This window comes from Myotis yumanensis, unplaced genomic scaffold, assembly GCF_028538775.1.
Source record: "Myotis yumanensis isolate MYYU_CA2020_CCGP unplaced genomic scaffold, mMyoYum1.0.hap1 SCAF_14, whole genome shotgun sequence".
NCBI lineage: Eukaryota > Metazoa > Chordata > Mammalia > Chiroptera > Vespertilionidae > Myotis > Myotis yumanensis.
The window spans coordinates 50,362,070-50,386,991 of NW_027223765.1; the positions used below are offsets into that span (position 1 = coordinate 50,362,070).

General features: G+C 50.9%; 1 protein-coding gene across 1 annotated transcript in view; it reads right to left on the reverse strand.

Annotated features, from left to right (window-relative positions):
* Positions 1-1,735: 1,735 nt before the first annotated feature.
* ADAMTS9 (ADAM metallopeptidase with thrombospondin type 1 motif 9) overlaps positions 1,736-24,922 on the reverse strand; it is a 156,177-nt gene continuing 132,990 nt past the window's right edge. The window contains exons 31-40 of the mRNA XM_070390944.1: positions 23,194-23,367; positions 19,850-20,044; positions 18,614-18,746; positions 18,088-18,182; positions 17,893-17,987; positions 17,674-17,807; positions 16,004-16,095; positions 11,618-11,722; positions 4,994-5,088; positions 1,736-3,216 (exon numbers count right to left, since the gene is read on the reverse strand). Of these exons, the coding sequence (XP_070247045.1) occupies positions 4,999-5,088; positions 11,618-11,722; positions 16,004-16,095; positions 17,674-17,807; positions 17,893-17,987; positions 18,088-18,182; positions 18,614-18,746; positions 19,850-20,044; positions 23,194-23,367 (1,113 nt within the window). The 3' untranslated portion in view covers positions 1,736-3,216; positions 4,994-4,998. The remainder of the gene's footprint in view (positions 3,217-4,993; positions 5,089-11,617; positions 11,723-16,003; positions 16,096-17,673; positions 17,808-17,892; positions 17,988-18,087; positions 18,183-18,613; positions 18,747-19,849; positions 20,045-23,193; positions 23,368-24,922) is intronic.

Consider the following 24,922-nt stretch of genomic DNA (forward strand, 5'->3'; position numbering starts at 1 on the left):
ACCACCGACATCACTGTAATTATCGAGCATTGCAATGGCCACAGCTCTAGCCCAGGCTCTGTCATCTCTTCTTACTTTGATAACTGCTTCCAAACCTTCACTCCTCAGTCTCTGTACCTGGCCCTGGTACAGAGACTTCTATTTGCCTCTTTCCAACCCATGTGCCTTCTTTCCTAGCAACAGACTCCTCGTTTCCTGCAGTGACAGTGCTCTCTGTGCAACTGCCCTATTTCCCCGTGCCCCGCAGCCCAGGTGCAGCCAGAGGGCGCAATCCCGGCTGACAGGTACAACCGGAATCTGTGGGTGAGGTTTCTGGAAATCCTCTTATGAAGAAGGACAGAGGTCTGGGACCAGGCCACCTCTTACACACCCACCGTTCCTTTTTCCTTGTTGCCTGTGATTTGGGAGCGACTGCTGGAGCTCTAGCAGCCACACTGGAATGTGTAAAATTGAGAAGTACATAGAGAAAGAAACTCCATCCCTGATGATTTTGTGGAATTGTCACACCCTCCGGGTTGCCTCTCTCCAGGTTTAATTGACACATTGGTGAAACACACCTTCCAGCGTGTAAGCCGCTGCAGGCAGGCTCTGTGATTAGCAGCTGAACGCTGCTCCTAACTGGCCCCAAACCCATGCCTTCTCTGCCGTCAGCTTAACCTTGCCGATCAGGCCCATTCTGAGGGCTGCTCCTGGCTCAGAGGGGCTTCAGCAAACACCCAGTCCACAGGGCAGTGGGGAGGACTATCAACAGCCTCATTTCACAGGTGAAGAAACCAAGGCTCGAGATCATGCCGTCAGCAGATGTCAGGGGAGGGACAAGAAGCAAAGTTCAGATGATGCTGGTGAATGACGGGGATGGGGCTGGACTGTGGTGTGAGCTATGGGACTTGGAGACTTTGCACTTGCACGTGTGTGCATACATACAAATGCTCACAACATGCACATATGTGTGTGCATGAAACACACACAATTGGAATCTAGAGTGGACACCTGCTGCTTTTGCCTGTCTTCATACCATCTGCCCTTTTCTGATAACAAAACTCTTCTGTTCTGGGAACTGTCCCTGTTCCAACGGAAGCTGTCAATCACTGGACACATGACCCCAATGGGCACGTGGTCCCCGCCTCCACTGGACAATGTGAAGGCTCCAGAAGTGGCCTTGTGACTGACTCATTCAGTCAGAGCTCTTCAGGGACTGCCCCTTATTCGCCGTCTGTGACTGAGGGCCTATTTGCATCTCGAAGACTCTGTCTCCTTCTCGATGTAATGACGAAAATTTATTACCTGTTCTCCTGGGTAGTTGTGGGGATGAGCTAACACAATTCAATAAAGGGCCTGGTATATGGTGAATGTCCACTTGCTATTAGACTTCTTTGGAAAGCTCTCATTTCTATAGACACCATTAGTCTGTAGTGTAGAACTTACTGTTAAAAAAATGGACAGGTAAGCTCCCAATCCCACTTAAATCTGGGTCATTAGTTCATTTGTTCTCTGTCACACAGATAAGAGGTTTATACCTCTGATATTTGGAAGAATCACTTCCACTGATTTGAGTGATAAAAAGACAGACTTGGGGACAGTCCCCATCCCTTATCTGTCTCTGAAATAGCAACTGTAATTGCTGAGATTAGGAACTGCATTTCTTCTCAATCTGGCAATCTTAAAAACTAGAGACATTTCATTCTCCCTTGAACGAGAGTCCAGAAACCACGTGGAACACAACTGTTTGGTCGTGGTCATGGTATTTATTCATAGTATATTTTTGCAATGTGTTAACAATGGAGAACAGCACATATTCATACACTGAGTATACCCTCTCCTGGCGCGCTCTGGAGTTCCGGGCTTGGAGAACACTGCCAGGCTTTTCTTCATCTCTTTGGTTTGTGGAAGCGGCAGGGTCTGCCAGGGGGTGTTGGCAACGACTTCCCTCCGGTCAGGTTGGAAGGCAGGAGGACCGTGGCTTTGGCACTTCCTTTTGGAAAGATGTAGCAGAGTGGGGTGATGGATGATCAGAAAGATGGGGAACCTGGTACTCCACAGTTCATGTCTTGTCACAAATGCCGATCGCTGCAGCAGCCACGAACACTGGCAGGGTCTCGGGCTCACAGCCGGAGGAGAAGGCATGTCGCCAATGTTTTCATGCAAAAGGCAATGACTAAGCACCTGGCTCTGAACTTCCGGGTACTCTGGCGGTGCTGAAGGCCAGCCGTCCTATGTATGCATCCTCATCTTGCAACTGGTAAACTTGGACGTCATTTCAGAAAGTCTTAGCAAAATGCTGAGAGGACCTCTCTTTCTCAAGGTCCCTGGAATGACACTACTTGTGGGGCCCTCCATTTCACATGGAGGGACTGAGGCACCATGAACTGAAGCAAAACATATTAATAACAACAACAATAAAAAGAACAGAGTACAACTCTCTTCCAAGAAAGACATGTCCCAAAACAGGGGTAAACAGCTGGTCTCATTCTAGCCAAGTGGCTCTGTCCATTGGACAATGTCCCTCGGTTCCTCCCTTATTAAATGTGTTTACATTTCTGAGTCTGAAGATCACTTAAATAATACAATAGTAGCACCAAGGCAGCAATTTTGTTCCCAGAGTTCACGTGAAACTGAATAGATACTTAATGTAATTCATAGCTGGTACAATCTGTGACCACTAAATTCCTTACGGGCTAATGATGCTTTCATAGAAATGGCAAATACTGCTGTAGCACCTTGATGATAGCTAGATTGTTTTAAAAAACAAATTACAATTTTTTAAAAAAAATGAGCAATAAAAAGATTTACATATAGAAAGTAAACAATAGTGTACCGTGATAATGAAGGATCACTTTTGTCATAATACTACATATAATGTAGAGTACGTAAAATGCAGTGGTCTGACTGCAAGGAACAAAATATTGCAAAAGGCAGTCATAATAGAATCATTTTACGTACAAAAATATTACATCACAATAAATAATTTCAAACATAAATATTAAACTTTACATCATTAGGACATTCCACAAATATACACACCCATATCCGGAGATGTGTGTGTGTATATAGGTTTATATATGCATATGTATATGTACACACACACACAAGCATACAAGTCCACACACACACACACACACACATGCGCACACACACACACACACACGCCCAGATTTTATGTGGAGGTATTGCATTACTATCCTTCATCCATCCATCACGGCTTCCTCTTCAGGGCACCTGGAAACAGATGAGCCACCAAGAAAGGTCAATCTTCTGTCTCAAAGGTCACAAGTCAAGCGTAGGCAATGCATACATTTTTTCATGTAGAATGAACAATCACACATTATTCTCTTAGATTTTACAAGTAAAGGATGTTTGCTATAGGAAACCTGTAGATTTCAGGGGAGCATAAAGAATAACAAGTCACTAGCCGGAAATTCCCACCCGAGATAACGCTCTTCTCATACTGGTATATTTCCTTCTAGGCTTTTTCCTATATGTACATGTAAATATTATGAAAAAAAAAAAAAGCAAACATTTATTGACCATATGTAAAATATGTAAATACACATATAATGGGGATCTCTAGTGGATACTTGCTGACTTTGCTGCCTTCATCCCATCTCCCCATTTCTGATAACAAACCTCTTGTGCCTTGGGAACTATGTCTCTTCCAAATGTAGCTGTCAATCACCCGACTCTAGGTGGGTACATGATCTCCATTTCCTGGACATTGTGATTGGTTCAGAAGTGGCCATGTGACCCAACCAGAGCCAGAGTTCCTGTGCAGAATGGATGCTGGAGATGAGCATTTACTTGGGACCATGAGCTGTGAGGGTGGTGTGAGCCAAGAGCTGCCAGGGGTCATGGTGCGGGGAGATGACTCGCCTGAGAATGAAGCCATTTAAGAGACAAGCACTGCTGACTGATGGAGAAAGAACGAGTCCGGATGACTCCGTTTGAGCCTCTGGATCCAGCCATGCCTGAAGCCAGCCAACTGCTTGAATGGCTGAGTTATTTAAGACAGTAAGTTTCCTTTTGGTCTTTTGCCTCTTGCAAAGGAAATAATCCTAACTTGAGACCATAATTTTGAATTTAGATGTTTAACTGAGCCTTGAAATACTGCTTTATAAGTGACAACTAGGTTCTCCTAAGAGCTTCCCAGGATCATGGGCTGCTGGAAACTGGACGGCAACTAGTGGGAGGTCATATGAGTGGGTTGAGTTCTTCCCTTGTGGCTGAGGGCGCTGGGGCAAGAAAAAGCGGGACCAATCCGCCCTCTGCCCGGCAGAGAAGGCACTTGTCGGCATACTGTGGTGAGACCAGGGATTGCCAAGCTTCAGCAAGCACGACTCTCCTAGGGATGCAGATTCTGGTTTCACGGGCCTAAGGGGAGGCCTGGGGTTCTGCATGTTTAACAAGCTTCCAATTGCACCCAAAGTGTGTGCCACAGTGCAGTCAGGAGGGCAGGGGCTCTGGGAGGACAGGCCCGGGCTCTGCCAAGGGGACTCATTGTGCCCACAGGCCAACTGCCTACTGTGTGGGCCGCGGCTCCCATCTGTGAAACGAGGATCACAGCCCCATGTGCGGCTTTCTTGTGAGGATTCCATGAAATGATGCCTGCAAAGTGCTGAGTGTGGTGCCGGGCACACAGTCAGGGCGCAGTGAACACCCTAAGTATTATTATTACAACACTCCAGGCAGCATTCGCAAAGTTGAGTCACCCACACCAGAATTCTTTGTCCTAACAATACAGATTCCTGCATCTACCAGAGACCCACTGAGGCAGGACCTGCTGAGACGGAGCCCAGTAGCAGCATTTAACCGGCTCTGCAGCCAAGCTGACGCAGGAAGCCTCATACCCCAGGGTGGAGGGCAGATGAGCAGGGGAGGAAAAGGCAGGACAGTCCTGGGCAACGGGCCTGGCCACATTTGTTACTCATCAGGCTGCGAAAAGAATGAGGTAGATAGATAGAGAGATAGACAGACAGACAGACAGACAGAACTGACTTACCTTAACTATAAAATCTGAACCTCCAGGCCAGTGCCCGAGGACGGAGTGCATTTCCCACAGTAACCGCCGCATGTCCCCACGACTCGGGTGCCATCCTGCAAGGAGACGCATGACATCAGACCACCCGCGTGGCTGGCGTTTCCAGCGCTTGCCCTGGCTCTGCAGGCAATCGCTCCTGCGCACACAGGGGGCGGGCCTTCTGAAAGGCAGCGAGGCCTGTCCCTCACCGTGAGGCGAAGCAGGTTGACGGCCGTGGGCGCAGGGCAGCCTGCCACCCACCTCCGGATGGCCCACAGGTCAGCAACAGTGTTGACGTTTTAATTTTATTTTTTTATTTATTAATTTGGAGAGAGAGGAAGGGGGAGACACACAGAGAGAAACATTGATTTGTTGTTCCACTTATTGATGCATTCATTGCTTGCTTCTTGTATGTGCCCTGACCAGGGATCGAACCCACATCCTTGGCGCATCAGAATGATGCTCTAACCAACTGAGCTACCGGCCAGGGCATGTGTACATTTTTAAACAGTTTAGAAGAAGCAAATAATAATAATAATAATAATACTTCTTGACAGGTGAAAATTTTATAAAATTCAAGTTTCACTGCCCATAAAGTTTGATTGAAACGTAGCCTTGTTCATTCACTCCATGACTCCAGGGTTGAGTAGCTGGGACAGCTCTCTTGCTCTATATTGCTACTCTGCACACTGCCAATCACAGGGCCACCTCTTCAGTCGGCAGTGCTTTGAGTGCCAGGCGTATTCTATATCATAACATTCTGCTTTATTTTTTATTACTAGTGTCAAAACGAAGAAAAAAGTAGACTCTGGATGCTACACTTTTGAGGTACAGTGCTGGGTGGATTATCACGTTATCAAATTGAGAGGGCAAAGCCTGGGTGTTATCACACAATGACATCACAGCTGTGTGAGGAGAAACACTCTAAACCAGTGGTCGCAACCTTCCGGACCTCACAGACCAACAGTGTTCTGCAGACCATGGGTTGGCGGCCGCTGCTAAACCTGTTACCAAACTCGGCCTTCATCACAATGTTCCCAACTCACGGGAGAGCAAGGCCCTGAGTTCAGAATGTTTAAAAAGGAGTATCTCACCGAAGCATAATTTCTTTGTAAAAATAAAAAATGCAATGCGTAAAGAAGTTTCAAAGTCGCTCATTTGTTAGCTAAGAATGGAAACAGTTTACCCATGAAATCTCGTTCTATTGCAATAGCCAAATAAATATGTCCAGAGAAAATAAACCTGTCCTTAGCAGAGAAAGTTTTCCAAGCCTTGATCTAGAGTAGGGGTGGGGCACCTCTTCTCTGCCTGGGGCCATTTGCATAGTTATAACCTCATTCACAGGCCATACAAAATTATCAACTTAAAATTCAGCCTGCTACATTTGGTCAAACATTTAATTAACGCACCCCCTAATGCCTTGGCAAGGCCAAACCCAATGATTTTGTGGGCCCTACATGGCCCGCGGGCCGGACGTTCCCCACCCCTGACCTAAAGTCCTGGGTGTTCACTCCAGATATCATCACTTCCCTCTCCCCTGCCCTGCTCCGGGAATTTCTTTGGGCTGCTTTTCTGATGTGCTCTGTACACTGGGCCTGTTCACATGTCGCTCCTCTACCTGGAGCTCGCTCTCCTCCTTGCCCTCTGCGTGCACTGGGTCAGCCCAACTTTCGACTGGTAAGACCTTCAGGACCCAGCCCAGGGCCCTTCCCTTGACATGCCTTCCTGACCCAGTGACTGCTACACAGCAGCCTGTAAAGATAGGCAGTTCTTCCTTTACACCTGTCTTCCTGCTAGAAGGTGAGCCCCGGGCTGGCAAATGCATGTTTGCAGGGGTACATATGGAAAATAAGGCAATAGTTAATAAACAGCAATACAAAAATAAGTGTGCTTCACACACTCACACTGAACCTGCGTCTCCCCCACCCTGTGTGGCTCAGAGTGATACGAAATACGCATCTGTTGAATGAATGAATGAATGAATGAATGAGGCTGAGGCGCATTCTGCTTTTTGACCTGGGATCCAGATCACTCTGCTAGTTAGTTCTCCTAACGCTTCACCATGTGAGGGAGAACTTGTCTAACTGGCGTCTCCCCCACTGTGGAAATTCACCAAGTCGTGCTACCCGCCCCCCCCCCTCCACTCTGCACAGTGTTTGGCATCTTAGATGTTCCCCATATGCCATCCACTATTGGAAGTAACACTGTGATGGGCCATCGTGTGCCTGCATTTGGGCTACATTCCCAGAACTGGGTCAAAGGCCATGAATATTTGGTTCTTATGGCCAAATTAGGAAAGTCTCTTGCAAATAAGGCTACTCTTATTAGACATAGAACTTGGCCAATTTAACAAATAAAGAGAACAAGTTAGGTTCTCTCTCTCACATGTGCATGCCTTGGAGTATGAGTGAGATGAGTTGGGGGTTTCTATCACCCCGATGGCCCTGGTTTTCAGGCCCATGTGAGTTCTGGAGCGAGTCTGATGCCAGCAACTGGATCTGAAGACAGACCAAGCTTCTAGCCAGGAACCTGCTCCCAGGCTGGGAATTGGTCTGGTGGTCGTAGGATGCCAACATGCTAGAATGCCTCTGTCTCGTCAAAGCTTGAGCTTCACCCAAACTCTCTGCTGACCCGGCGGAGAGAGGACCCGGCGGCCGGTGCTGCATCTTTAAGTAACTGTAAGCCGGGGCGCCTGGAAACGGGGGTGATATTAGTCTCTCCTGACAGGTTTGCTGTGAGTCAATGAAGGCATGTACAGTGCTTGGCCTAGTACTTAACCTAATATTTGTGGAATATTCGCTGTCTGTATCATGAGGGTGTATTTCCTCTGTGCATCTCCATCATTGCCTGTTGTCATGGAGACGAGGAAAGGCTGGTACTTGTAAAACCGTTGATAATGACTTTGCAACTGTCATGTTATTTCATTAATTGGGACTCAGCTAATGTGATTTAGATAAAAACTAACCCCAAACTTATTTTTATTACAAAACAACAGCAACAACAAAACGTACTGGGGAAATGCGTAGCATAAAGTTGCCATGGAAACAGTGCCTATTTCTGAGAAAAGGGTCTGTTTTCCAGCATTTTAGAAGCACCCACTCCCCTACAACAGATCAGTAATTGTAAATTGTTTTTAGTTCTTCACTAGAGCAAATGGAGCTTTCTAGAAATAAGCCCTATGACTTCAATGAACATGTGGTTAGCCGGCCTGTTTGAGCTCTTACATATATGGAGATGAATGACTCTCTGCACCATTAAGGATGGTTTCTATTTCATACTTTCCCCAACTTCTCTGTTTCCTCAGTCAATCTGAGAGGGGAGGTCTCCCAGTGCCTCAGCCAAGCCAGCACGTCTGGGCCTGGAGTGAGTGCATTTACCTTTCTTTGGCGTGTGCTGGTGGTGAAACTGCCCATAAAACATGGCATGTGGATGTACATACACTTTCAATCCGGCCCCAGAGAGTCGCATACATATGAGTATCTGTAGAAGCGTGCCTGATTTCTACAGGGATGCACAGTGTAGAAGCACAGGCGTGTAAGGTGGTTTCACTACACTGTCTGCAGTGTGACCTTTACACGTGGCAGACAGCTGGGTTCTCAGAAGGAATCGCGGGTGGGAGGCAGCCCACGGTAGAGAAAGGAGACCTGCTTCTGTCCCACAAACACACATTTACCTCCTGCTACCTTCACGCCACTGGCTGTAAGTGAGGTGGACAGGCACCGAGTCTATCTCCTCTACGGCAGCACAACCTTCACTCATTTTACATTTCAGAACGATTCTTCTATTACAGCTCTTCCTCTACCCTCCCCGCCCCCCCCCCCCCCCCACAACTGCACAGGATTGTCAGCGGGCCCTGGGGCCAGGCCGGAGGTCTCAGAACACAGGCCTCCAGCCCCCTCTTCCCTAGGTGCCCACAGAGGGGGTGCCTCTCCCATGCAGCCCGACGGGACCTCCTTTCCTTCTCCCTCCGCTCTCAGCTGTGGGCCACACACCCCTTTCTGTCTGTCTGTCCCTCACACACAAGCAGAGTAGAAACGCATTAGCACCTGAGCCACGCAGGTGCAGAGAAAGCCTTTGCCTAGAGGCCGGTCCCTGGGCCAAGGGGCTGTTCCACCTGCCTCACTCCTGGGTGGGGTCCCATGTGGACAAAATCCACGTGGTGCTGTGGGTACCAGCAGGCCCAGGCTCAGCCTTGGCTCAGCCTGCAGTCCCTTGGCCTTCCATGTTCATCTCAAGGAAGCCTGCTTCCTTCGCCACCTCCACCAGCTCCTAAAAACTGTGGCCAGCCTCAGGGCTGAAAAAATGTTGGAACAGTAATCCTATATAATAAAAGGCTAATATGCAAATCGGCTGAACAACTGGTCGCTATGATGCGCACTGACCACCAGGAGGCAGACACTCAATGCAGGAGCTGCCCCCTGGTGGTCAGTGCACTCCCACAGGGGGAGCACCGCTCTGCCAGAAGCCAGGCCCACGCTGGTGAGTGCTCTACGTGCCCCCCACCCCCCGCCCCAACGTTGTTGGAATGTCCATTTGGGCCTCCCCAGCCAGCCCCGGAGGTGGTGCAGACGCAGGCACGGGTCTGAGAACCACTGATGCAGGGGACCGCTAGTTTGAATAAAGTCACAGCTTTCCACCCTGTGTACTGTAGTCCCACCTCTCATGCCCCATGCTTGCTGTGATGCTTCGAGAAGGAAAGAAAATACAAGCTTTCTTCCAAGTGCCTTTGGCTGCTGAGGCCTATTCCCATGGAGTATCCCTGGGATCAGGCGGGAAGAGCGGCCTTTCCAGGGGCTGCTTCCAGGGGCTGCCTGCAGCGAGCGATGGCTCAGTCTGGCTCCAGGGGAGGCATAAGGAATGCTCCACAGGCCCTGGCGGTTATTTTGAGCTCAGGCTCTCTGAACTGTCCTGGAACACCAAGATTTAGAAAGAAAATGCTGACAGGCAACTGTGGAAGCCATTCCCTCCTGCACAGGGGACACCACACCCAAAGCTGGGGGAGCAGCAGGGGATCTTGTCCGGTAGTAATCATTGTTTCCACAAGGTGGCGCTCCCGGCTGTAATTATTTTCAGTTTCTTGAATAAAACTGCGATATTGACTTTGGCTGCCAAACAGAATTGAAACTTGTAACACAGTTTACATAGATGGTTTCCTACATAATGATGTTTCATGTCTGACCATGTTTGGGGCAGTTAATTAGTTTTTTGTTCCTCTGGGTCACTGAAACATAATAATGTGTAGGCCCTGGAGGGCAGGGCACATCGTAAAGCACGTGTGCGCTGCTCTCAGCTCTCTCCATCCCTTCAGTGCAATGATTGATTTATGAGTAATCAATCTAATTAGAGGTAGTTGATTGGCTGAGACAAGAGGGAGTGAGACCGTTTGTTGTTGTTTTTTCATAGACACAACTATAACTTTGGCAGCTTAAAACAAGGGAACCGGGAAACTGAGATTTTCCTGGGAAGTCACAATGGGGTGATTCTGCCTTTCCCAAGGGGAAGCAGATTGAGCTGCTTCGTTATATTCTGATCTGACAGGATTAGCAACTAAAAATACAGGATGCCCAAGCAGAGGTGAATTTCAGATCAACAACAGATACTTTTTACAATAAATATGCCGCATGTGATGCTGAAGACATAGTAATAAAAAAAGGCTTCCTTGTTTATTTAAAAATTAATTCTAATACTGGGCCTCCGGTATTCTTTCTGGCAGCTCTCCTTTGGAATAACACCCCATTTCCAGTTCTCTTGTCCCCTCCCCTCCTCACAGTCCCGAGGGGCCTTGGGACGGGGTCATGTCTGGGGTCAGCCCGGGGCCATGGGTGGTCTTCTGTAAGTTCCCCACATGTCCCTGGGCCAGGTTCCTGCCACAGGTTCACAGGGCTTCTGAGGGAGCTGGGAAGGGCAGTGAACATTAGAATCACCCCGGAACTTCACATTCTACCCCTGCTTCAGGGATGCCCCTCCCGTGACAAGCAGGGCCAGGGCACGTGCATGTTAAGCTCCCCCAGGTGATTCTAACGGACACCCAGGCCGGATCAGGGCGTCTCAAGCTGTAGCATTAGCACCACCTGGCAACTTCCTCCAGTGCAGACGCTCAGAGCCTGCGCCCCAAGCTGCATCCAGCTCCCAGGTGATCCCGATGTTCTAGCCACAGGGACACACCTTGAGGCGCGAGGTTTTAGAGCATGAAAAACTGACTACTGTAGAACCCATGCGTGTTTCCCCAACTCTCCACACATTTCACCCGAGTTATCCTTTTTTTCCAGCCCTGTTTGTATTTCGATTTTTCTTAAACATCCTCTCCCCTAAGTTCATAAAAGGGTCTCTCATGTCGGCTAATGGCAAGGCGTCCGGTGCTCACACTCCCCGCGTGGCTTTCCTGCTCCCGCCTCCTGGCAGCACCGACTACCACCTGCATGTCCCGCTCACATCGCCACGGAGAACTCTCACCTGTGACTCATTTCCTGAGTTTTCTGACACTTTGCAAAAATGGTTTGTGGAAAGGGACAGCACATGCGTACACCGCAGAGGACAGGGATAGGAAGGGAGGGGAGAGGGAAGAGAGAGACACCACGCCCGCCCTCCACTCAGCGGTCCCCTTACCGGCGACTTCTTAATGTTGGAGACGGCATAGTTCCCCTGCGAGATCCATCTGGCGGACTCGGTTAAAGAGAGGCCTGTTCCGTAAAGGTTGATGCTGAAACGACCCTGGAAAACGGCCAAGGAGAACGCTTGTTAGTCCACGTGACGTCCCAAGCAAAGGCCGCGCAAAGGGAGCTTGGAAAGGAGGCGGGTGGTAATTCATAACGAGTGACTCATGAGGAAGGGTTTCTTTTGGGGGGGAGGAGGGGGAGTAGGTCTGGGCCAGACACTTTACAAGCATCGTCTCATCCATCATCGCGAGAGCTCTAGGAAAGGCGTTTTCTTCGCAGATGGGGAAACTGAGGCCCAGCAGAGCGCTTGGCTTCAGGGTGCAGTGCAACCCCCATTTTCCTGACTTCAAAGTCTTTGCTCTCAGCTAACGCAGCAACCCCGATGTTGCCCATAATTATCAGATTCCTTCGGGAACAAAATGCCACAACCTAATTTTTCTAACAAGATCTCGCTGCCAAAGCTTCCTGGGCTTGGGCTCCCCGCGCAGAGCACTGGGTACTGAGCACAGCAGGGCGGGACTTCAAAGGAGCGGCGCGGTCTCCCGGGCGGCCAGCAGAGGGCGCGCGCGGCCTGCTCCCGGCCCCGGACCCCTCTGGCCCAGGGAACACCGCCCCGCCACGGCCCCGCCTCCAGGCCACTGGGGTTCCTATGGAGACATGTCCTTGGGCTGTTTCCATGTTTCTTCCTAAGGAGGCGGTGCAGAGAGCTGTTCTCTTGCTTTTCCCATCTGTCTCTGACCCCTTCCTCTCTCTCTCAAAAACGGCTTCGCAGAGGCACCTGAAATAGTTTCTTCTAGAGCAGTGGTTCTCAACCTTCCTAATGCCGGGACCCTTTAATACAGTTCCTCATGTTGTGGTGACCCCCAACCATAAAATTATTTTCATTGCTACTTCATAACTGTAATGTTGCTACTGTTATGAATCGTAATGTAAATATCCCATATGCAGGATGTGTTTAGGCGACCCCTGTGAAAGGGTCATTCGACCCCCAAAGGGGTCGCGACCCACAGGTTGAGAACCGCTGTTCTAGAGGTTTACTCCCCGTGAGCAGTTCCGGAGTGAAAACAATCCGCGTGGACAGGCTCAGGGCGAACGCTTTCTCCTGAACCAAACCACCCAGTCCTTTGTCAAAAGCCGTAATGCAAGGAGGGCGAGCTGGGTGTAAATTCAGCTCTTTTTTAGGGCAGTGAGACCCTGACACATTTTTTCAGCCCCTGGGGCCCTCGGCTTGTCTGTCTGCAAGTGGAGGTAATGGTCCTGTTTTCTGGGGTCCATGAGCGAGCTAAGCTGAGCTGCAGCAATGTGGGGGTGCTCGCTTCCCCGACAGGGGTTTCCAAGTCCAGGCTGCATGAGGCTCAGTAACTTCCTGATTCCTGGTTCACAAATTAACGTTATCTGATCTAGCGTGTGAATAAGAGGGGGTTAGAAGGCAACTCATTATCTGGCAGCATAGCTGAAATCTTCAAATGTGCCCTGGGATTATCCTGTGACAGCCCCTAGGGTTGGTGGTGGTCAATCTGAGCGTCCCTGAGTGACTGTGCCGAGGCAAAGCTGCCCTTGTGGTCCTCAGACACTGGCTTCTGCCGGTTGGATTACCCCCAGGCCACTTGTCTTCTGTCACCCCTGCCCCAGGACTGGTACACAGCCCCTCTCATGCCCAGACCACACCGTTCCCGGGGACCCCTTTCATTTCTCCCTCTCCATCCTGCTTCCCAGGCACCGGCCTATCCCACCTGCACTGCAGAAGGTAGACTTGATCTGCTCAGCGTCCCCGGACCTGGTATCCAGGGTCTGAGCTGCCCCTCTGAGCAGGTGACACACCTGAATGGAACATGCCCTCCTGCTCTCTCCTCCTTTTCCAGTTCAGGGATTTGATTGGCAGCAAGTGTCCCAGCTCTAAAGCTGAGGACAGCCAGGGGGGAGAGACCTCTGTCCTATCTCACCCTAGTCAGGGGCATCCTTGTCCCAAGGCCTATCTTCAGGGTCGAAAGGGCAGGAGAGTTTTGGCTACTCCCTCTGTTGCTGGTTTAAAAGAGAAGCAGTAATGAAGAGCCATGCATACACTAGATGACCCAGAGAGCTTTGCGAAGGATATGCCTCAGGGTTTGCTCTCTGCTCGGAGGAGAGTGAACGCAGCAGAAATCCTGCCTGGAAACAGGATCAGCCAGACAAGCAGGGCTGCCACTTGCACTCCGACACCTGGGATCAAACCCAGCCTCCACGGCGCACCTGCTGCGTGGGTCTGGACAGGCACCCAGCCGTTCGACACGCCGTGTCCCCACCTGTCAGGAGGGGGTATTCTCATAGGATGCTGTGGGGGTCCAATGCGACGCTGACTTACAATGCTGAGCATGGGGCCTAGAGCAGTGATGGCGAACCTATGACATGCGTGTCTGAGGTGACACGTGAACTCATTTTTTTGGTTGATTTTTCTTTGTTAAATGGCATTTAAATATATAAAATAAATACCAAAAATATATGTCTTTGTTCTACTATGGTTGCAAATATCAAAAAATTTCTATATGTGACACGGCACCAGAGTTAAGTTAGGGTTTTTCAAAATGCTGACACGCGAGCTCAAAAGGTTCGCCATCACTGGCCTAGAGCCTAGTAAACAACAAATGCTGCTAATGCCAGCATCAAAAAGTCACTGACAACGTGGCATCCACTGGGTTATGATTTAAAATACATACATATTCTGGCATATGCTCCGGTGAGGGCTCTTGGGGATCCCTCCCCCCTTATGATAAGTGAATCCCCAAAGCGGCAGCGATGGATGAGGCAGGAGGAGCAGACTGTCAGAGCACCTCGCTTTGACTTCTGTGCACCCGCCAGGTCAGAGGATAAACCGTCCTGGAGCAGCTCGCACAGCCCTGCTTTCCAGACCTTTCCTGAAAAACCCATTCGAAAACTCAGGGTGTTCATCTACCTCGCTGGTGCTCAATAAAGGGAAAGAATTCGTTAAGTATCCAATATGGTTCGAGGAATGGGCTGGGAAAAAATACAAATCAGCCTCTCCCTGGCTTCCCCTTTGCTCACTTAGCAACTGCTTCAAAGTCAGGACTTAGCAAATCAATCCGTTCATTTGTCTCTAAATTAGTAAAATAAATGAATGCGAATTCACTCCAGTTATTTCCCCAAAAGATGCGCATCCAGAAAAGAGAGACCCCTGGGACAGCTGACAAAGGCAGGGCGGGCCAGTCTATTCGCTGTTAAAATGCAGCCCGTACAGGGGGTGTTTGAAGTCCCCAACTGCTCTAAAGAAGCTGCACTTCAAACGTTTCCAGGCCTGGGTCATGGAGAAAAGGCCCCTTTCACCATCGTGTCCTCTGTTTATGTTCCTTCTCCCCTGAGAGCTTCCTTTTCACTCCTCTGGAACGTTTAGCAATGCGTTCTACAGCTCCGGGCTGAGAAAACACTTCTTAAAAGACAATTCAGATGTGTTTGTCTTTGGACGGTCCCTGTGGCTGGTGAACATCTACCCTGGGATCCCGGAGACATCCCCCAGCCCCTCCCCCGGCCTGCCAAGGTGCACAGGCAGAAGGGAGATTCCGGCCTCCTGGGAACCAAAGGAAACCCGGGCCACGTTCCCCTGCCAATCACCTCGCTCCTTGTTTGTCCTGCAAAGGCTGGTGGTGACAGCCAGGCTGATGTTGCAGAAGGAGAGCTAAACCCTGTGGCACGGGAGAATGGGCAGGAGGCCTGCGGGCAGCGGTGCTGCGAAGCGCCAATGCAGGGGGAGGTGGCACGTGTGCGCTCCTCGTCTGAGCATGGCACGGTTTACATGTCTGAGGTCTGTGACTGCTTCTCTATGTCACGTAACAGTCTGGGTTTGTAATGGTGGACAGTGGCGTGTTGGCGGTCTCTTGCACTGGCTGTTGGGAGCTGATTGCATCTCTCCCAGCTCTCCCTTTAGCGACATAATGTCCATGGCTTGAAATCAGTCCTGCGGGTGGGAGGGAGGTATTTGTACCACGGAAATCGGCAAACGCTACAAAGCAGGGCTGTTTTTTTCTTTCTTGGAGAGCCAGCCATTAAATATTTACCAGCATGTCACTGACTTCATCATACTCATTTTATTATCATTTGCTTAACCAAGCTGTTTGCTAGCCTGCATCTAACTTGTTTCTAAATGCTTACATTGTAAGAGGTGCATTTTGCTGAATGTGGAGGTTTGGCGTGTGGCTGTGATCGTTCCCTTAGGAAACACTCCCAGGTGTGGGATGAGACTAGATGAGAAGCTGTGAGCATTTGAGGGGCTCCTGGTGCAGGGACCAGACAGCTGTCCTGACTACATTCCCTCAGCCAGGCCCGGGGACAGGCTCCCCGCACATACCTGCGGGCACTTGGCGGCGCTGTAGCAGTCCCCAGCGGTGGCAAAGGGCACGGGATGCCCTTCGCTGGTCCTGGCAAACTGCAAGTCAGTGGCTGTGGAGTTTGGAGAAGGGTTAAAGGAGGAAGAGAGGCGACAGCGGGAGAAAGAGGCAGGGAAGGGACCGGATGTTAACAAGGGGAGCGAAGGGAATGAGAACAGTAAAAGAAATAATAAGAGGGAGTGGGAGAGGAAAAAAAAACACACAGTACGATTAGTGAGCAAATGCATCCAGATGCGCTCTGGCTTGTTCCTCCTTGGGGTTCTGAGAGCCTCTCCCTGGGGTTTATCAGCCCTGACTGTCTCCTCACAGTGCGGAAGCCCCCCAAGGGGGTCGAGATGACTGTATGTCATGTGTGAACCGCCTCTCGTAAAGAGAGCGACGGGGATGGTGAACCTGCTGTTCACCCTCCGAGGCCTTGGGACCAGGGAAGGAAGTCAGGAAGGCGTTCCCGGCGAGTCATTCCTCGAGGCTCCCTCTGTCCTCCCGTGGCCCAGGCACTGTGTTATTGCCAAAATGTGGAGCAATGAGAACCCACATCTTGAAAGTATTAATGGCAGTTTCTCAAGTTTGGGGCTAACTTGTAGTTTTTTTTTTTTAAAAGCCCATAAAACAATGGGCTCATGTTTTTAATTGTCTTGTAGCTCTTGTGACCTGTAAGGGGTCAGGGATCCTGCAAAAGCTGCCACTGGGGGAACTGGAGGTCAGGGCGGCTCGTTACCTTTCTGCCGTGTCTTTCTGGAATCTTCCTGCAGCTTCCCACACTGTGGTGGGAGGGACATCTGAGTGACCCCTCACCCCGGTCCTGCAGGAAAGGGGCCCTGGCAGGAGCCCTGAGCCTTAGCTTGGGGGCGGGGGGGGGGGGGGTCCTGAGTGAGAAACTGCAGACTCTGCCGTTAGCCTTAATGGTCTAGCTAAAAGCAATTAGGAATATCTTGGTACCAATCAAGTGCAATCCACCTCAAGAGGGAAGAAGTGCAACATTATGGGTACCTTGTTAATGAGGAAAAATTAATTATTCATCGCTTGTTTTTCCTCTATTCAGGGGACCGTGTTTGGCTGTTTGAGCTGCATTAACCACTCCCATGATTAATGTCCCGGACAAAAATGCAGTGTTGGCCAGAGTATAAAATCAGCCCACGCGCAGGCCGGTCTTAAAAGGTAATTGTGTGGCTCCATTTATCTTGTGTGAATCAACAATCAGAAGAAGTTAGCTTTATGCCTGTGTGTGCATAACACTGTGTGTGGGAGCCATGGCCACCTGGGTCCCCAGTGCCGGCTCACCCCTGCTTGACCTCAAGGCCTCAACTCTGATGTCACTTTTGGGGGTGCTGCTCTGACTCCGCCACTGCAAAGGACCCCTTTAACATGCCTTCATCCCCTCCATCCATTCGTCATCACAGGTCTGAGGGCTCCGCTGTACCAGGCACCTTCCCAGCGGGGCCAGAGGGGAGCACCCACCCTCAGGGGCTAGGACAGTGGATCTTGTCCCTTTTGGCATCCTGGGCACCTGGCCCAGCCGCCTGGCTGCCCGAGTGGGGGACTGATGAGCACTCCCACACGACACCCCGAGCCCACCAGGCTGCCCGAGTGGGGGACTGATGAGCACTCCCACACGACACCCCGAGCTCACTTATGATCTGCATGCTGGCCAGGTCTATCCTGATCTTCTGGAAGCTGGAGAAGCCGGCCGCCGTGTAGTCCTTCCGACATTGACAGTCGTCGCGCCGGCTCCCGTTGTAGGGGCATTCGGTCGGGTTGTGCAGCCTGCAGGCCAGAGAGAAAGTTCTGGTGAGCGCGGGGGGCGTCCAGGAGCCTGCAGGGCTGGGCTCCCGGAGCCGAGCTCGCCTACCTGTGCCCGTACACCTCGGAGAAGTTCTCCGCATCCCCGCGCACCAGGGTCAGGTACTCCTTGGGGTGGTCGGACTGCATCCCTGCACAGAAGATCTGAAAGGCAGACAGAAACCCCCCGGGGCGGCTCAGGAACGGAGCGCCGGGGGGCCGGCCGCTCGCTCCCGATGTGTTAGGAAGAGGACTGCCGCCTCACCTTCAGGAGCTTTCCCTGGACGGTCAGGAAATACTCCCCGTCTTCCGTGGCGCCACTCAGATGCTTCACCTCCCTGCAGCTCTGGGGTAACTCGCCTGCAAAACATGAGGCGCCAAATGGCCTGAGATGCCCCCAGTGGGCGGGTCTCCTCAGGCTCTTCAGCCAAGGGGACAGTTTCTTTAAAATAAATCGTATTTATCTGAAGGGGCAGGCAAGCAAGTGAACAGGAAATCCTGTTCTCCAGCCCTAGATGGTTTGGCTCAGTGGATAGAGCATCGGCCTGCAGGCTGAACGGTCTCAGGTTTGATTCCAGTCAAGGGCACATGCCCAGGTTGTGGGCTCGATCCCCAGTAGGGGGCGTGCAGGAGGCAGCCGATCAATGATCATTGATGTTTCCATTTCTCTCTCCCTCTCCTTCCTCTCTGATATCAATAAAAATATATTAAAACAAAACAAAACAAAACAAAACACAAAAAAACCCCTGTTTTTCAGGCTCCAGAGAGGTGGCTTTGCTCGGCCAACTTACAGTTGTAGATATTATGGCAGGTTTTCCTCTCTTCCGGCTTCAGCTCCGCGGGGCAGAGGTGGCTGGGCTGGTCCTCATTGGTCAAGCACTGCACGGATCGGTGCCGCACCCCGAGGCCACAGGACACGGAGCACTGCAAGGAGAGCAGGGTCAGCAGCGGGTCAGCACCATGCACAGGCGTCACTGCAGACCCTCTGCTGCTGAAACACACAGCTGACATATCGAGCACATACTATGGACTCGTCCCTGTGCTGAGTTTTACTTCTACACCTTTATGCATGCCTACTACCGACAGTTTCATATGCATGTGTGCATATGATGTAGATACAATTTTACATTCTCACTTAAGTCTCACAGTGACCCTTAGGTAGTAATTCCATGACTCTGTCTGTACAGAGCAGAGATTAGGGCTCCCATGTTAAATTTGTTCCAGGTCCTGGGGGAGCCAGGATTCACACGCTAACCACTTCCAGTAACTCCTAGACTTTTGCCCAATCACGGCGACCCTGAGCAATCAGGATATGTCAGCCCAGGCGAGTTACCCCAGAACTGCAGGGAGCTGGGGGCTGTGGTGATTTCCCAGGGCAGCTCCAGTGTAAAATATTCTCCCTTGGCCTGGCCAGTGTGGCTCAGTGGTTGAGTGTCAACCTGTGAACCAGGATCTCACAGTTCCAACCAGTCCTGCACATGTCCGGGCTGCAGTCTCAATCCCCAGTGGGGGGCGTGGCCGATCAATGATTCTCTCTCATCACTGATGTTTCTCTCTCCCTCTCTGAAGTCAATAAAAATATATTTTAAAAAATAAAATAAAAATCCTCCCTTATACTCCTTACACGACAGGACTAGTTCCGGATGCAGGACTAGACCACACAGACTGCTCAGCCACAAAGCGACGTGATAAAGTTCTAGGTGCTTTTTAATTTTCAATTGTGGAAACTGTATGCAACTTAAAATGTGTCACTCTGACATAAGTGCTTTTTTGGTATTAACCCTTTCTTCTTCACAACCACCCATGTCGCAGGTGAGGCAACTGAGACCGGGAAGTTCTGCCCTTGCCCAAGGTCATTCGACTGGGAAGTGACCTAAGCGCCCAGCAAGCCCACTGCAAGGTGCTCACGGCTGCTTCTCACCAGGTCTCTCCTAGAAGGAGAATGACAGGGCAGGGCAGGCAGGCCGTGTGACCGTGGGGTTTTCCATCCCACACTCTGTGATTGGGTAACACAACCATCTACTTACGCTGCCCCAGTTGCCCACTCTCCAGGTGGCGGAGACCGGGCACTCCCTCAGGTAGCAGGGGTGGACGCTGGGGGGCTGCGTGCCCGGGCAGTTGGCGGCAGTTTGGTGGCCGTACTCATAGTTCTCCTTCCCGGTATAAATCTCGCTGCAGGAGACCAGCCTTTGCTTGTAGCCCTTCCCGCAGGTCACCGAGCACTGAGGAGAGAGGGGTTGAGGGAGAGGCTGGGGCAGGGCCCGGGGCAGCCACCGCAGACCCCCGCCCTCCTTCGCAGCAGTGTCCTGCGCTCTGCAGCCATCCCCAGCACAAGGAGACCCGCACCACCTGCATCTGTGCTCCCACTGCCCCACTGGGTGGCTGGGTGCCTCAAGCACCTTCTGTGGATTTCAAGGGGAGAGGGAGGTGGGGGTGTGGGGGAGCTCCAGCTGTCATTGGTTCATTTACAGCCTCCACAGCCCACACCCCGGCTTTCCCAAACCTTCAGTGACCACATCGGAGACCTGACCGAGCGGGATGGGGAGAGCCCGAGCCCATCTGGGCTGAGTGTCAAGTCTGAGCGCTTAGCCAATGGCGGACCCTGGGACAGGCTTCCTTTCCTGCTCAATGTGGTTTGCTTCTCCATCTGCCCTCCACCTAATTCCCTTCTCTCTTCTCTCTCCCTGGCTAGATATTATTGACTAAAATGTTGCCTTTCTGCTTCTCTGTCTGTCTGTCTGTCTGTCTCTCAATCATGCAGTCATTAGCATGCATTAAAAATACCCAGAGGCACAGAAAAGGAGAAGAAACAAGTATCTTACTAGTGTCCCACTCCGTGATGGGACAGCTAATTGGCTATTTATTTTATACGTGGTTCAACTTCCCCGGCAAAGTATTTCATGTATTGTTTAAAAATAAATCTGAATGACAGTGAATTTCGTTTTGATGACATTTTTAGTCAAAGTCATCAAATAACTGGCCGTACCCTGTGACACCTTAGTTCAGGTGGGGTATGAGGACTAAGGCCACAGGCTCTCCGAGGGGGGCAGGGAAAGCCAGGGACAGTCCAGCAGCGGCTGGTGTGTGCTGCTTCTCGGGGCTGAGGGACCAAAGTGTCATCTTACGCCCTCTGAAAGCCACAGCCCTGCTCCTTCCTCGCTCCCTGCGCTTCGCTTTAAGCCACGTGGCTTTCCTCCCTGAACCGCCTCCAGGGACAAGGCTGTCCTTGAAGACCTGCCAGAGGCAGGAGGGGACAGGCCCAGCCGTGGGCACGCACAGCACAGCACAGCACTCCTCCCGCGGGCTCCGGGCTTGTCGTGCTGCCTACGGTTCTTCCTTCTTTGGCAGCCGCTCTTCAAATGCCAAAGACCCCGCTGACGCCAGCCCGGGGAGTGTGAGGCCAGCCTGGGGAGTTTCACGTGTGGCAGATGGCTGAGGGCTGCCCTGTCCGAGCTGCGGGTTTAGCATGTACCCAGCGCTTGCGTGCGGTGACCTCAGTGCGCGCGATTCCCAACAGGGCTGAGTGTCTGCCAAGGCGAGTCCTGGGAATCACCCACAGAGCAGCCCGGCCACGGATGGGGGGACACAGTGGCGGACAGGCATCTGCTGATGGAACGGAACCCAAATATGGTCAGGGTTTACTCAGGAGGCCTCTGCTTCTCTGAAGAGGATCTGGAAGCACACACCCTGCCTCTGGCTCCGGAATGCATTTCAGAGCAGAGCTCCGAGGGGGAGGGGGAGGAGGCAGCGCAGAGGCGGGGGCGGGGGGCAGCGCAGAGGCGGGGAAGTCCTACTGTCGATTCTCCCTGCTTTGGGGTCACCTGCTTGTCATGAATGTGGGTTGCTTTTCTAACTCAAAAACAACAGTAAAGTGAAACAATAAGAATGTGGGCTTCTGGCCTCAGGGGTGCCTTCTGGCCGGACAGGGAAATGCACCAGCCCTGGGAATCCGCTTTTCTGATCTGGCCTCGGCGCCCAAAATTCAGGAGGCTGAGCGCAGAGAGGAGCCCAAGAGCCGTGGAGGGAATTCTGGCCCCATCCTTTGGCATCCTCCCCTCACAGGGCCCCTGCCCTGTGGTCCTGTGTGAAGTCCTGTCTCCAGCCCTCTAAACGTTGCTTGTACATTTGCAGATTTTTCAATCTATGACACATCTGAGATTTTGCAGATGTGTAGAAGACCTTTTTAAAAAATAAAATCTTCTCCTTATATTATCCTTTAGGGGTTAAGATGAGGTGTTAAAGCTATAGGAATAATGACTCAAGACTTAGAGACCACATTCTTCTAGCAGGATAACAACAACACACCTCGGACTGGCTGAGGTGACTGGGCGTGGCCCGTGCACAACAGCAGGTTTGGCAGCACCCCTGGCCCCTACCAGATGCCAGGGGAACCCCACTTCCCCGGTGGGACGAGCAACAATGTCTCCAGACATTACCCACTGTCCTCTGGGAGGGAGGCAGAGTGGCTGGAGTGGGGAGGAGGATGGAGAGGCGGAGCTAGAAAAGACTTTAGGACCAACTTTCATAGACACAATTCAACACACGCAGACCTGAAGAGCCCTGGCCGACAGTGAGCGCCTCTGCAGAACCCAGGCCCTTCCCTGTCACATCTCCAGATTCTTTAGGGCAAATAACACCTGGTTTTGATGCTATAGATCTGTCAGTGTTTGGAAATATTTTGAGGTTGGAAAATAGTAGAATCATGCTATTGTTACTGTTGTTAGATTAACGATAAAAAGTGTCCAGATCGGCAGTGTCTGCTGGAGGAGATAGTGAAACATAGACCCTTGAGATTCCTTGGATATTATGGGAAATTATTTTGTTCCTGTGAGCAGAGTTGTAAAATGGGCAACCCACATCGGGCCCAGGAATGTGTTTGGTTTGCCCCACACAATGTTTCAAACAAATAATTTGAGTCCCCATTTTAAAATTAGGAGACCTCAGCTAAAACCCCTGGTTGTGTCCTCTCTTGAAAGATCAGGTTTGGACCCACATTTCTGCACAGCCTCCGAGAGTGGGAGAGAACCATCCCATAGCACCCATGTGCTAGTGTGCCGCAGTCTCCACCTCTCCCTGCTGCCTCCCGGGCACTTTCTTATACTTAACTCTCTTCTGCACTGAGAGGCATCTTCTGAAGGTGCAGCCTCCGTTATAATGACTCCCTAATCATACCAGCAGGACATTGAAGTGAATCACAGAACCAAGACTTGAGGGGAGCTCCCCATCTCATGCACCTTCCCCAATACGCACATGGGGGCCCTGGCCCGGGAAGGCGGAGGGACTTATCTGAGAACTGTGCTCAGGGGCATCCCTGCCCTCACCACCCTGTTTCCCTCAGGCCACTGCTGACCACTGAATCCCCAGGACACACCTCCGACCACTCTCCTGTGATCCAGATGTACTCGCAGGGCTGCAAACTACAGCTCTCACGGTCCGCAGGCCGCTTGCTGGGGTCGCAGTGCCCGCCGTGCACCTCGCCGCCTTTGTCCTCATCCACACACAGCACCCTGCGGTACCTGGTGCCTTCGCCGCAGGTCCTGGTGCACTGCCGAAGACAAGCAAAGAGGGCTGGTGTGCAAGGGCATGGAACAGTGATGTCCTGTTATCATATATGTGATATGCTACCTACTGTGTGTGTATAGAATGAGATCTGCTTGCTCATTTCCCTGGCTAGCACCCCTTTAAGACTGAGGCCCTGGGATGAGCAGGGGTTACCCACAGCAGCCGGTGTGCGGCTGCCCGCAGCAGGCATGGAATGGGGATGATGAATTTCAGGTCTGCGAAGACCTGACAGTCTGTTTACTTTGAACACCTACACTGCTCGAACATGGAATGCTCTTAAAACAATGGCCAAATGGTTTTCAAACTATTATTTAGTAACTTCCCTGACTCAAGAGGTGACTGAATACTTCTTAAGTCAGGAAAGTCATTACCTGTCCACGCGGCCCATTTCATCTTAAACCAGGACTAAATGGCTCTCTGCGGGTTCCAGACTCTCTTTCTGGTGGCCCATTGCAGGCAGCAGGGAGGACAAGTTTCATTTCTCACCAGTGACCCCTCCAGGCCTCGAGGAGAGCTCTCCTGGGGCCCTACAGCCCTTTCTTCTCCAGGTGACCTGCTCATCTGGTCATTCAGCAAATATTCACCACGTTCCCAATCAGGGCCAGGCCCTGGGCCAGTTCTGGGTGACTGAGAGTAGACAGGGTGGTGCCTCCCCTGCTCTCCCAGAGGAGCGCGTGTATTTCAGTAGCAAAGTCAGGCGTGACCGGCTGAGGGAGCCGGGGAGTGAGTGGGCAGGTGCTATGATCTCTATTTTCAGATGAAGAAACGGGGACCTAGAAAGCCCATATAATTTGCTCCAGGTCACACTTCTCTCTGTGAGGAGGAGGGACTGATCATTGTATTCCCAGGAACCAAGTGAGGAAACAGAGCAGCTGGTATGTGTTGTCCTGGGATGACCTATCTCTATGCTGTCCATTTGAGTTCGGGAGCCAATTTCACTCAAAATTCTTTCCTGAGAAAAATGGACAGATACATGCAAAAGAAGAGAAACCAGACTACTTTCTTACACCAGAATAAACTCCCAGTGGACTAAAAACTTAAACCTAAGACCTCCAAACCATAAAACCACAGCAGAAAACATAGGCACTAAAATCTCTGACATTTCTCTTAGCAATGTGTTTTCTGATATAGCTCCTTGGGCAAGGGAAACAACAGAAAAAAAATACACAAATGGGACTACAACAAACTAAAAAGTTTTTTCCCAGCAAAGGAAACCATCAACAAAATGAAAAGACCAATTACTGTCTAGGAGGAGATATTTGCCAAAGACACAACTGATAAAGGGTTAATCTTCAAAATTTATAAAGAATTTATACAACTCAACATCAAAAAAACAAGCAATTCAATTAAAAAATGGGCAAAGGACATGAATAGACACTTCTTCAAAGAGGACATACAGATGGTTAATAGACATATGAAAAGATGCTCAATGTCACTAATCATCAGAGAAATGCAAATTAAAACCACAATGAGATATCACCTCACGCCTGTCAGAATGGCTACCATCAATAAATCCACAAACAACAGCGGCTGGCGAG